Raw genomic sequence first — 14,752 nt, 5'->3', positions numbered from 1 at the left:
TTTTTCCAAAAACATAAGGTGTACTTAAAGGTTTTATCTAGCATATTTAGAATAGGTTAGTTCGTCAATTTGATGATAATTTCATATTGCGACTCTAATAGAAACCCTCGTTCCCATTGGCAAAACACTGGGACAGTTATTTCGAGGCGAATTTTTCACCTGAAAATCATTCACCATAGAGAGGAACAGGCAGTAATCCCTTAATTTCAAATCCGAGCGATAAGATGGATGCATAAGAACCTCCCAACTAAGTTGCGGAGCTTCCCGTGAACCACTATCGATGTGCTTGCCCTGAAATTGTACGAAGGGAACACTATGCTTCTCCTATTGGCTAGCCACTTCTCTGACAGTACAGGTCACAATTAAGAGTTTGACCATAGGGGTGCAGCAGGTTGATCTAATCTTACCAAATATTTATTGACTCATACTCATACATTGAATTTATTTTGTCCGGCTATTTTCGACAATTAACTTCCAGAGCGTGGTGCATTTTAATACATCAAAATAATTGAAACGGAATCGTCGAAACCAAAATTGCTTGTGATTGGCTGTTACAGTATCAGAAGCATAAACAGTATTCACATTGATCTATTAAAAAATTAATAATAAATGGATTTCTTTTTACTAAACCTAATAAATCGAGTTTTCCAAAAAGAAAATAGCATCAGGAGAGGTGGCAAAGATCTTTCTAAACGGAATAAAAACTAAAAACACTACTCCGGGCTATTCGCCTGAAGGGGACACTTGTTTCCAACACTTGTTGTTAACCGATTAGAAGGAAGTGAAGACCACATAAGCGAATTTGTTAAAGGAGCCATGTCCAATTTGATGGCATATCTTCACCACATTTCAAGTCAAAAGCAGCTGTTGTTAAACTTTCCTCCGGACAAGTATTGTTACTAGTCAGTTACTTTATGTCTCCCTACAAGGTATTTTGGTATATGCATACATAATTCATTTGTATTTTCGTAAATGCTTGTTTTCGTTCTTCTCTGATGTGGCTTCAGGGAAAATGGTTAAAAATAAGTTAAGCGACAAATTACACGAGTGCAATTAAGCAATTGTTCTCTCTATATACAGAGATATCATTGCACACCCATACTTTCTTGCTGTTTTGTGTGCTTTTTTGTCTTCGTTTGGTTATGTTTTTACGAATCGTTGACTCTATTAACTTTGCAATTCGTTTTCCATTTTCCCAAGCATTTTGAAACTGAAGAAGCTTATTATTGCAGTACCAGAATATTGCGAGATGAAACCATCAAAAGGATTTGTACTGTATATGGTTAAACGGATTGTCTTCCACAAATAAAAAATCGTAAAAATTTCAAAAATCTCTACATTAAGGAGTTTAGGAAGATAAATTACTGACATCAACTGTATTTAGAGTTGAAATGCTCATACATATGTTGTTCGGCAATGATAGATCTTGACAAAGGGTAAAGATAAATAAATTATTCGTAGATACTTCAAGAACCCACTCACCTAAATTTGTCTGTACCTCATATTAAAATATGCAGAGAATCAAAAGTTAAATTTTTTCACGAGAAGTCTTTGCTCAGCCTAAAATAACTCTCTCTGTATCTTCGAGGATATGGCAAAATATGGTAGACAAAAGTAAGAAAGACAATATTAACATGTAATGTAAAAATATAACATGTAATGGAAGAGTTAAGTTCGGGTTTAACCGAACATTTCATACCCTTGCAACGCGCAAAGATCAAGGTCGGCTAAAAACCTTCATTGTTCGGCGAGATCGTGAATGGTTACAATCAAATTTGATTAGATTATCTTATTTTGAAGTTCATAGACTCACATTTATTACTATATTTTACTTCCCGTCAGCGAAAATTATACTAAAATCGTACTTTAAATGAGATATAATATAAATTCAACCGAAGAGGCCAAATTTAATATAATATATTGAAATTATGTGGAAAACATCAATCAGAGGATCGGAATTCAATGTATTAGGGACATGAGGTATAAACCAAGACCAAACTCATATATATTGAGCGCCAAACCAGTAATAAAACTTTTAATTAAACGTGCCCACTCAATAATAATATTCGAAAGTTCGAAAAACTTTGTATTAAGTATATGGGGGCTAAGAGAAGTATTGACCCAATTCAACTAATTTTTGACGTAAGAGTATATTATTATCATCATTATTATTATCATATTCCCCGAATATCAATAATACCTATATCTCATAGATTGACGGATATTTTCGGCAAAAAAACCGGCAACGCACTGGGATCCATATCCATCCGATTTTCATAATCTTATTTTTCATATCTTAATTTTTACTCAAGTTAACAGCTTGCACGGACAGACGGTCACCCGAAATCATTTATATCTATATACATATATATGGTGATACATATAATCGGTAGGTAAACAAAACTATTATATTCTGAAGCAACATATCGCAAGAGTATAAAAATATTAGGGTGAAATATTATGGAGTTAGACCTGTTTAGGGTTTTCAAAAAATCGATTTCGCTAAAAATCATTATGAAATTGTAATCATCATGTAAAATTTTAAACGCGTTTTACTCGAAACTACAATTTGCAAATCGGCCAACGTCTTGCAAATTTCTTTTTCTTAAATTTTTTGAATTATGTCAACTTTTTTCAGAAACAATTTACTACTAATTTTTTGGTACAAAATTATTTGGTACAAAAATATCACTATATATATTAATTATATTATACTCTCAAATATTTGTTTAAAACATGATAAAGGAAGGAAATGAGAAATCTTACTCCCAGTTAGGGTCTTTTTTATTTAAATATGAAAAAAAAAATTACATCAAAGATTTTACGAGGTACGCCACCTCCGCGAGTTCAGTAAACAAATTTTATATAAAGTGGAATTACGAAGTTAAAATCATTTTCATCGACTCTTGGTTAACCCTCTCGGTTGCGAACCAGGTCAAACTTTACACCACCTTTAACATCTCTGTTGTAAAATGCATTTCTGTTGTGTAGTAAAATTGTTGCTTTCTCTAAAAGATCACTTTTCTTTTGTGCACGACTCTGTCTCTCATAGTTTGCCCTCCTATATATATATACATATATACTATGTATACGGTAACCTTGGCATTTAAGCCATCCAGCGCATCCACTAAATCTAATAAATTCCTACTAGTGTCATTAATATGTTTAAATATACTTACCGAAAGTCACACCGTTCGTCTGCTTTTCTTTATCCTTTTCCTTTTCCTTGTCTATTTTTTCACCACCTAACGGCTCCAGCTCGATGCCATCCATTGTGGCCACCTTGTAATCTCGTTTCGACATATTGCCGCAACAAAATCCACAACATAACATTGGTGATATTCGCTTTTTCCCCTTCGCACTCAGGTTGACAGAAAATTAAGTTAATTTGACAGGATTCTACAAAATTTGCGGAAATTGCCGACAAACGTGCAGTCAGCCAGCCGAACAATATGGATGATGTTCGTGTACGTGTGTTTTGTTGTAATCGACGTCTCGGTTCAACACCAACGGATGCGCCGCGAGCGGGTAGACACGAATTATTGCTGTCTGTTGTTGTTGCTGAAGAAAGGTTGGAGTGCAAAATGTCAATTTGAAGAGTACCGAAAGTTGTGTGGTTTCTAATAAGGCCGGTGCTTGAGACACTAAACGAAAATCTAGTATGAACTACGTTTTGGTCGATTTGTGGAGAGGAGTATGTGTTTAAAAAGTGCTACTGTTGATATATGTTGGTATATGATATGGCACATCTAAAGGTATCTAAAGTCTTTCTACATGTGTTTCTTTATCATAAAATATTATTTTTGAAATGTTTGTATTTTAAATTTATTTCTACAAAAATTTTGGTGGGGTTGTTTTCTGGATTCAACTACTTGTTTGTAAATTTTTTATTTTGTAAAATACGTTAATGTAAATTTCCTTGTAGATAGAAGCTGACGATCTGCAAAGAAAAAACAAAAAAGCAATTTATAGTTATTCTAAAAATTTTACAAAGAAATAATTTAAACTTTTTTTTTAACTTTATAGGTCTGAATGATGTACAGATATAGATTTTTTCAACTGTAAATCCGTGTTTACGAATAAAAATAAAATAAATATATCAATAAGTACTTGTATATGAGTATATTGTTTTTGTAATTTTGGGGAGTCTAGAGTAGTACAATTCCATTTATTCGCCGGTTGAAACACGGTGAAAAAAAGTTCTTCTCTCCTTGGAGAGATCTCCCTATTTAACTGGTATCACAACATGGCTGAGCATTGAATACTATCAGCGCTGTAGACCCGATATATAACGGTACGCCCCGATATAATAATGACATCACAAAGCTTTACAGCTTTCCAAGCTCAGTGTACAACACCAATCTGCGAAAACTCAATTAATTGCTTTTTCGGCACCAAATTAAACCATTTATTCCACAAATTGGCATCATATCGACCCAATAATTCAGCATAGCGGAGCACTGTGGATATTTTGCCTTCTCCAGGGTGTCGATGTAGATGACATCTTGTGAGTCCCAGACGACGGTGGCCATTACTATATCCGTGCCAGGCTGGCCGGGAGAAGTCTACTGTTTCGAGTCTATTTCGCGCGGTTACGGGTGTGTATCACTGGATCGATGTTTCACGAAATGGCGTAAATACTTTTTCGGATTGTGTTTAAACAGCGTCAAACATTGCTGTTAAGGGATCTCGTGGTTCCGCTTGTTGTCTGGAGTAAGCAAATGTGGTATTAAATGCTCTGACAGTTTTTTCATGCCCAAAATTTAATGCAGGGACTCCACGCAATCTTTGAAGATGCCTATTGTCGCAGTTATTTCGTGCACCTTCACTCGGCGGTCTACCAATATTAGATCGTGAACTTTTGTCACGTCATGTAAAATCCCAGATGGAAGCCGTTTTCAGAGCACCTAGGCATTACTTATCAGAAACTGACGTTCCATAACGTTGAAACTCGTAAAATCAATGTTTTACTCACACTCTTAGTTTTCTTGGTGCGATTCCCCTTCCGAAAACAAAAATTGAATCACCGTTCGATATTGCTCTTCCTTACATTTTTCTAAAATCGACCGCCAGGGAGGTGGTATTATGAGATCAAGGATCGTTTTATTCCCGTACAATTTATTGTGATAGATTGCCACTCTCATGACGCTGAAATAAGTACATTTAGGGTCAATATAACCCATATTCCCAATCGCTAATATAAGATAATATCTATAGATGTGAGAATCACATTATAATCAGAAGGACGATCGTTCTAACCAAAATAATTGTCTAGGAACTTAAACTTAAGCAAAGTGAGCATTTGAAATTGGAAACTAATAAGTAGATTGTACAGGGAGGCGATGTTGAGAAACTTAAAGGTATTACTACCCCCAGGGCCGAGACATGCCCTATTAATCCTTAGGTTGTTGTACATTCCGAAATAATTTCAAGGAAATATGCCGAATAGGCAGACATTAGCCGGATATAAGTCTAGGATTCGTTCCGGCTACGTTGAGCCAACTATTCTGGGAACATCCAAGCACCTGACGCATCTAGTTTTTTTGTTGCATGTGCTATGTATTAATTTAATTTCAAATTTTATTAGCATTGAGAAAAAGCATAACTAAAGATTAATTTTCTTAGACCTTCTGAAGCCCTCTCAGTATGACGAACACTACTTTCTATATTTACTAAATAAGTTTAGCAAAAAACTTTCTTTGATTTCTTCGAAGAAAATTACATATTTTGGAGTATGTGCGTGTGTGTGTATGTGCACGATAAAGAATAATAAGCTCTTTACAGTCCTTTATATTCCGCATTTATTTCTCTATAACTTTTGCTTAACTCATCACCTTCAATCGGCAGAATCGATATGTTTCACTTTAAACTTTTAATAACTTGTCGTTCGTCAAGCTTTGTGCACTCGATAACCTGCGCTACTTGGGCGCAGACGAGAACGATGTTGGTTGTGTGTGCACACCAAGGGTTGGATTGACAAACTCAACGCTGCCACGCCTCCCTTCACCCTGTGCATCTGTGTTCAAGAGATGGATGCGCTTTTTCGAAATTCCCTTTTTGCCGACTGTTACCTGAAGCATATTTTGTGTAGGCTCCAGTAGACAATCACGCTCCTAAGGACACTAGAAACTACGAACTGCACTACACTACACTGCCTGTTAAATGTATTGCAACAACAATTATAAAAACACCAAAACTAACATGTACCACTGATGACGGCGTTGACACAACATATCAACTCTCATCACCTACCAACAACAACTATCCACTGACATTAACACACACACATATACACAGAAGCACAGTTCACCGAGTTACTTCAGCTGTGTAGCGGTACATCAGGAGTAGAGCGGTCGTTGAACTGCATATTTGGTTTGTGCAAACTTCTGCACCAGTGTTTGTTTGAATTTGCAATTTGTTGTGTATGTGTGTTAGTGTGTGTGGATTTCCGGCAGTAAGTAACCGGTGTATTGGCCGGAATTCGTACTTCGCCTCATTTTTTCAGCAGCTAAGTTTTTCGTTTTCTTGTTTTGCATTGTTCTTTTACACACACCGAACATGTTTTCTTCTACTTCAACTTGCTTTTGTTGCTGCTCCTTTCCAGCAAATGAAACATTGCTGCCGCAACAAACCGACGAACGACATAAATATGTATATGCATTCCACTTCAAAGTTAAAAAATCTAAAAGTTGCTTTTATTATTATTTTTTACCCAATCCAGTTGTAATATGCCACAAGTTGCAATAAAACCGCAAAAAATCGAGGTATGTGCCCTAAAGTATGAAAAGAACAAGAAATTAAAACAAAACAAAACAAACAATAACAGGGAGTAAGACCTGAGCACAATAACAAACAACGAAAAGAACTTTCTTTAATAGATGATTACGCTTTGTTTGTAATAAACGCAAAGAAGGAGGTTAATGTGTTTCAGCGAATCGCCCAAAGCCAGAAGCTACGATAAGGCAGTATGATTGTGCTGAGGTCCTACGATCACATGTAATTTCGTATGCAAACAAATAGATTAGTGAGTAGTTTCATGAGCGCTTACTTTCCGTGCTTCTAATTTTCTTCTCTCTTTTGAAATGCAAAGATAATTTTTTTTCTTGAAGATGAGGAGACATCGAAATTCATTATGACCACGATTCGTCTTTTTCAAACAATCCACAGGATGACAAGTTACTATTAGGAAAACGAATTGAGACTTGAAAGCTTTAAACCTTATCAAAAGAAGACAATTAACAACCAAACTGGTAATTTACAGACGAGCTGGTGAATTTGAGAAACATAGGAAAATAGCAATTTTGGTCCTTCATTAGATCCTTACTTTTGAAAGAAAAGTGATATACATAGAGTACCTTAATAAAATCAAAAATGGTTTTGCCACGTCGTATTATTGCGCCGATTTGTAGCAGAATTACCGAAAAATCGGTCCCATTTGTCAAAAATATTGCTCTTTCGCCATGATAACGTATTTCACATCCCCGACGCCGCATAGCCAAATTAGTCAGATTAGGCTACGAACTGAGGGTATCACCAGATTTGAACCCCACCACCTTTTTTTGTTTCCAAACTTGAAGAAGCCATTCACCAAGTAGAAATTTGAGTCACCGTCATGGAGATCTACTTTGGCAACCTCTAGAAAACGCATTTGTCATATGGGTTAAGGAAGTTGAAACACCGCTGGTTCCTTGAATATTATTTTAACGGAAAGAATTATGATTACGTTTTGAGAGCTTTATTGTTTAATACCTATATGTAATCGTGGACATGTTGATCATTTTAAGAGAAACTTTCCTTTTTTACTAGAAATATGGATTATAACCAACAAAACTAGCAATATAAAAATTACCTCTACCTTTACATAATTTTTATTGAAAAGTTAAAATTTAGGAAAGTTTTTGGGAAAGTATTTGGAAGACTTTAATTTTCGAATAGTACTGTCAGATTCAGATTCATATAAAACTGAATTAAAGATTACAAATATATGATTTGGTATATAAATAAATTCAATTCAAAATTTCATAAAAACCAATAAAGCAAAGAATAATTTTAACTTAGATGAAAGATATAAAGACTAACATAAGCTTTACAGGCCCACTCACTGCTGGGTATAGACCAACTGTCAGCTGCGCGTGTGCATTCAGGTCGCAACCATTACAAGGAATCACACTTGAAAAGAAAATTACTTCGTGTACATATTGCATACAGTTACCCACGTACATAGCCAAATCAAACATCCAACACTCTCTCCACCATAACATGTCTACTTGTATATCTATATACAATAATACATATATACATAGGTACATATGTATTTAAGTATTTATAGAGTAGAAAATCTATTTGCTCAGTAACTTTACTTGCCACTGTTCTTAAGTAAACCCATTTCCGTTAGAAACACTTCGATGCGTTCGAATACTCCCATTTCAAGTGGCAGCAGCATTTTTTTTTTCAAGTAAGAAGTTGAAATAAAAGAAACACAATCATTTTTCTTCTGCAGCAAAGTTTCCTTGATAAATGAGAAATGCTTACAGGTGTATTTCATGCTCTTAATAATATATATGTATATGTTTATGTGTACAGTTGTTCCTTGAAAGGAGCTGTAGGTGCTATTATTGCTTAAGGTTCTCTCAAGTAAAAGGAAGAAAAATTCTATTTCTAAATTGCTCCATTTCGATTACATGCATGCTTAGCACATTATAAATGTATGCAAGGATGTTTACACAATATGTATTTTAGCTTGGTTTTAACTGCGATGTTTCGTTACTTAAAACAAAAACAAGAAATACCGTTAACTTCGGTTGCACCGAAGCTATACTACCCTTCACAAATACAGAGGGTCCTTACAAGAACTTGTGTCCGATCGTTCAATTTGTATAGCAGCTATATGATATAGTGATCTGATCTGACCATATTCTGCGGAGAATAATTTGTTGCCTTGAGCGATAACTCGTGCCTAATTTCGTAAGATACCTCGTCAAATAAACCAATTTTCCATGCAAGCACTTGATTCCGATCGTTCAGTTTGTATGGCAGCTTTATGCTTTAGTGGTCCGATATCGGCCGTTTCGGCAAATGAACAGCTTCTTAGTGAGAAAAGGACAGGTGAAAAATTTCAGATCGATAGCTTTAAAACTGAGGGAGTAGTTTGTATATATACAGACGGACGGATATGGCTAAATCAACTCAGCTCATCATGCTGATCATTTATGTGTATATTTTATAGTCTCCGACGTTTCCTTCTGTGTGTTACAAACTTCGTAGCAAACTTAATATACCCTGTTCGGGGTATAAAAAGAACGAATGAAAAATAGCACGGAGCCAGATATATTTAAGATTTACTAAGAAATAATATGGTACACTGAGAAAAACCAACCTGAATTGGGTATTAGATAAGATCCAAATCATAATCAGTACTATGAAGCCTAAACACAAAAAACCTACGAAAGGACTCGTCGCCTGTCTCAGATTTCTAATATTGTAAGATGTAGTGCTTAGCCAGCGTTTTATATAGGTGGAGATTCTTTGTTTTTTTCTCCGGTTATTGGTGTGGAGATCCCAAAATCGAATCACTTGCCTTTAGCGCTCATCATTGACAGTAAGAGATTTCCGTTTTCAATGTTGAAAAAAAAATTTTGGAGGCAAGACTCGAAAAGGCTCTAATACTAAATACAGAAACTTGTATCCCCCAAGACACCTGATACAAAGGGTTTTGTTACCCTGAAAGCTAGACCTTTTAAGCAAAATCTCCATTCAACTACAAAATTCAGAGAAAGCTGCGCTATTGAATACTTGTATTAGGATGTCTCTGGCTGTAGCATTGATCCATTCAATTCCATTAAAATGCCATAAAGTGAACATTTCAATGAAACTGAAGAGTTCTTTCAAAGGCCTCTGTTTTATATATATAAATTAAAAGCATTTTTTATTGATGTTTTAATTCGCCCATCGGCGCACGCTTTCATGAATAGACCTACCACACCCACAAAACGTTTGAACATATTGTTTCAACCACCAAACCTTCTTCTGGATTCCGTCAACAATTACTTTACCCCACGAATATAAAACACTTTATGCCGTGGACTTTCTAGTATGAACATGTGTACAAGTGTATCGAAAGTTAACTGTAAAAAATAACAAACAATGCAAACAAACAACATACACCCATACCGGTTGCCGCTGGGCGAACAAACAGCGCGCCAGTTGATGCAACTGGCCTTTACAACTCCTCTAGCAGGACCCAAAGGCTGGAGTTAAAATGCAGTCAACGATGGTCATACCAGTTTTGAAATACACGCTTACTACATGGCGTTCCTACGTACAAATAAGCATTGATACGGTTGTTTTAATGTTGCCAAGCTCTACAACAGCAACACCAACACCAAACTTCGTGCGTTGGTTGAGCCAGACATTGTAAATGTACTTTGAGGGCTCATATACATTCGGCTAGCATCGAAGCTCGAAAGCAGTAGTGTCTAAAGTGTTTGCGATTAATGGCCAAATGGCAAGTGGCAAATGGAGTCGAATCAGTCGGAATGCCGTTGCGTTCACGACCCTTTCGCAGTGTAGCATTTCGCCATTCTCTTCCATTCCCTTCCGTTGCGTCATGGTGCCATTGTTTTGGTTTGTCTGATGGCGTTGTTGTTTGTTAGCTTGTTGTTTATGGTGTTCGGTGGCTTTTGTTGCTATTACTACTGTTGTGGTGTGCCATTCTAAAGGCTATATTTTGGTTTGTTTTTTTTATTTCTATTTTGGTCTCAGTGCACAAAGGTTGGACGCGCCAAAAATGCATTTGTTTTATGCAAATAGACAAGGAGACAACGGCCGTGCAAAAGCAACAAAATGTCACATGTTTACCGCAAACGCAATGCAGTCAACGGTTTATGTTTGACGTTTTGTTTGATTTATTTATTAACTTCCGTTTTGTTTTGGCCCCATTTTGTTTACCTTCAAAATGACATTTGTTAAATGACATCCGTGGGTAATAAAATGTTGAGGAGTTTGAGCTTTTTATTAACAAACATACAAATATAGATATAAATGTATGGTTGAGTTTGCATACACCATATAGAAGGGCAGTTCGATAAGTACTTAGCTTACAGAGGAAAAGGGAAAATTTTTCAAACTGTGTAGTCTTCTTTTGCATAAACTTACTCGACGATATTTTTACATACTTCTTTTACCATTCTGAAAAATAAGTTTTGTGTAGGTCTGCTTATTCGACTCTGACTTCTGCCGAGTTTGGAAACAAATAGAAATCACATAGGTCCAAACTTTCGGAGCAGAAGTTCGTAGCCTAGTTCAACCCATTTTGACGTGGCGATGGACTCGATGTGTTGTCATGGTGGCAAAACCGTTATCTACAATTCATCGTCCGATCGGACCAATAATTTCGCATAGTAGCACTCTGTGACCCTTCTTCAGATGGTCGATGTAGATCACACCTTTTGAATTTCAGAAAGCACTGGTCATTATCTAGTCATTAGGACAGTCTTCGCCTTCTTTGAAGCAAGTGCATTGATTGAAGTCAACTGTCTCGACTCTTCCATGGTCTTTGGTGTGTATCAGTGGATACAAATTTCGTCGACGATTCCGAAACAACAATCGTCATCGCATTGTGCTTAAATAATGTCAAACATTGCTGTAAGGTGGTATCGCAGTTGTCCCTGTTGTCCAAAGTGAGCAATCGTGACTCCCATTGCGCCAACTACGTTCGCTTGTTCAATACTTCATGAAGGATAAAATGTAATCGATCTTTTGAGTTTCATAATGTCTCAACTATCTCGCGCACCTTCAATCGGCGGCTTGCCAATATCAGATCGTAGGTTTTGTGGAACACCTAGGTGACCCAATAAAAATCGACGACCACGTTCTCATAAAAAAAAAGTATAATAATAAATAACCGACCGATATTGAACTGTATCCATGAGAATGTACTACACGATAATTAATTTCTTTTGTGATAGTGACGCCATCGGCTGCTGAGCTTAGGTACTTATCGGATCGCCCTCGTATATAGCGATAGGAAATATTTGCATTAACTATTTTTGTCTAACATGTCAAACAGGTGTATTTATTGTTAAACGATTCTAGTGCAAGTTTGACATAATGCTTTAATTAAGTATTCTGACGATGTCGAAAAAGCGACTCCCTTAACTTATAAAACCATAATCTTGATCACATGAAATACTTTTAGATACAATGGATTTATTGAGGCACTTCGCTAAGCAGATAATTTCACGTTTTGGGTCACCAAGATCGTGTGATATCACACCGTTAGACTTTATCCTGTGAGGATATGTAAAGTCTAAAGTCTATGAGGACCATCCCGCTTCGATTCAGGCCTTGGAGTAAAACATCACGCGAGTCATTCGCCAGTTACCAGTCGAAATGTTTGAACGAGCCATCAGACGGACTCAACGGATGGACCATCAGAGATGTAGCCGCGACCAACATTTTAAAGAGATAATCTTCAAAAAATATATGCCAAAGAATGATCTTGCGAATGATAATAAATTTAATGGGATATAAATTAGAATTTTCTGTGTTTCTATCTTTAAAAAAGTAGCCAACCTCGAAATGGATCACCCTATATAAGAACACTATAGAATATAGCTGCCATACAAACTGCCATCAAAATCAAATTCTTGTATCCTTTCGAAATTTTGCAAGGAGTATTCAAGGCCACAATTTCCGAATTCGGAGAACTAACCATTCAAAGGATATTCATAAAATATATTATTTCCTTATTAAGTAGTTCGACTTGAAGAATGTTTATATCAGAAAATGTGGCTAGAAGTAGCAAAATTATCTTTCGATAAATAATCAAAAAAGAAAAAAACTTTACAAATAAAAATTAAAAATTCCTCGATCCTAGAAAAAAGTAACACACTATATATATTTGCTACTCTGAAGTCTACATTTTTTTTTGGAAAGAAATTTATCAAAACAAAAATTTTTTTATCAGCCTTTCGATCATTGCCTACGTTTGTCTATTGTAATAATATTTTTTTTATTGTTTTTTTGGGGGTTTGAGATTATTTTAAGCAGAAAATTCTGAATCCCCGCCATACACCTTTATTACGGAGGTCCTCCTGGAGATCTACTACGAGATCAAGAGAATAAAAAATTTTTTATTATTATATTTCATTAAGTTCTCTAAACTTACATAATTTTTTTGTTTATGTTAAAAAAAAATATCATAAAGATACGCGTTTTTTTTGATTTGCTAACAATAAAACTAAGTGAGTCTATGATGACCTATAATATAACTTAATAAAATACCAAATTTGATCGTAATCATTCAGGGTTTCGTCGAAAACACCTGAAGGTACAATTTCTCCGGATTTGGGATTACAAAATAAATGAAAAATTTTAACTAAAATGTTACTTCAGTTATTTTTTTTTAATGCACTATTTGCAACCCTGCATATAACCCAATCATCACCATCACATTCAAATATTCATAATCTGTCTAAGCTGCCTTTCTAAATATTATATCATATATGAACCCTTTATCGATATGGCAATACAAATATATTCTAGACATTTTAATACACTTTTAGCATTTTTCACAATTCACTTCAAATTTATTTTTGCTCCTCGTTAAATGTTTTCGCTCGCTTAAACGCAACAAATGAACGTGACGTATCTGCGAAAAATCAACAGTTTTTTGTATGTACATATAAGTGTATATACATATATAACTACATGTATATATATACGCTTTTATATGTATTTACTTGTTGTAAAATCACTACAAAAAGTTAATCCTTAAGCTTTTACACATATTCATATCTGTACATATGGCACTCACTTATAATTGAGAGTGTCCATGTGTATGCACAAGAAATCAGCTACATTTACGTGTGCCATGACAGTGTAGCTTTTATACTTAGTTAATATATGTATGTATGTATATCGTTTGCATGTGAAAGTGACAACTTTTGCGCTTGTATGAGTGTTTACAAATCACATCCTGGCATCATAAGTACAGGCTAAACTTATATTCATGCGTAAAAATAAACATACGCACATATATATGTACATAAATATGCACATGTGCCGACAATATGCTCAGAGAGTTTAATATGACAGGGGTATCAGCGCTAAATACTTGAAAATCGTTTTGGTATTTCTAAACAACACTTGTAAATGCATATATACATATGTACCTGTATATCTATATACGTATATACATATATATACAGATGTAAATATATTGTATGTATGTGTTAATAAATATAAGTAGTCAGTTGCTTTTATATGAATTTACTAAAGGCATTGCATACATTCAGGCGCTAGAGCGTGTAGCATACCTGTACACACACACATGTAAATGCATTTGCAAACTGCGTAATTTACATTGTTGCCAGCAAAATTAATATGTTGAATTCTTCTGTTCACTTTACAAATATTTTATTGCTACGCGTATGTAGATATACTTGTACATATAAAAAGTTAACATCACATGTTTAAATATAATAACAGTTAAAATATCAAAATCTTATAAAAATAAATTTTACAGCCATTAGTGCCATTAAAAACATTTGTTTTTTTGCATTTAACTTAAACTTTCAAAAATTTAATATTCAGTTCTATAAATTGCAGCAAAATTCACAACTCATTTTTATCAAATTAATCAATAAACGGTATTTACAACAAAAGAGAAACGTTAACTTCAGTTACAAGGAAGTTATAATACCCTTCACAAATACAAATGATTCCATTAAAAAACTTTATTTTGCTCGGT

The 14,752-nt window shown here is 35.0% G+C and overlaps 1 protein-coding gene across 2 annotated transcripts in view; it reads right to left on the bottom strand.

Annotated features, from left to right (window-relative positions):
* The window catches only part of LOC106615128 (endoplasmic reticulum aminopeptidase 2), a 63,206-nt gene that overhangs the window by 47,219 nt on the left and 1,235 nt on the right, over window positions 1-14,752 (bottom strand). Inside the window, exons 2-3 of one of the 2 annotated variants that reach the window (XM_070105530.1) lie at window positions 3,904-3,940; window positions 3,180-3,561 (exon numbers count right to left, since the gene is read on the bottom strand). In XM_070105530.1, the coding sequence (XP_069961631.1) occupies window positions 3,180-3,333 (154 nt within the window). In that variant the 5' untranslated portion in view covers window positions 3,334-3,561; window positions 3,904-3,940. Of the gene's footprint in view, window positions 1-3,179; window positions 3,941-14,752 lie in introns of both variants that reach the window. The other variant, XM_070105531.1, reaches the window with a different exon arrangement.

The sequence above is a fragment of the Bactrocera oleae genome, chromosome 2 (genome assembly GCF_042242935.1).
Source record: "Bactrocera oleae isolate idBacOlea1 chromosome 2, idBacOlea1, whole genome shotgun sequence".
NCBI lineage: Eukaryota > Metazoa > Arthropoda > Insecta > Diptera > Tephritidae > Bactrocera > Bactrocera oleae.
This window is presented reverse-complemented; position numbering and strand designations above follow the sequence as displayed.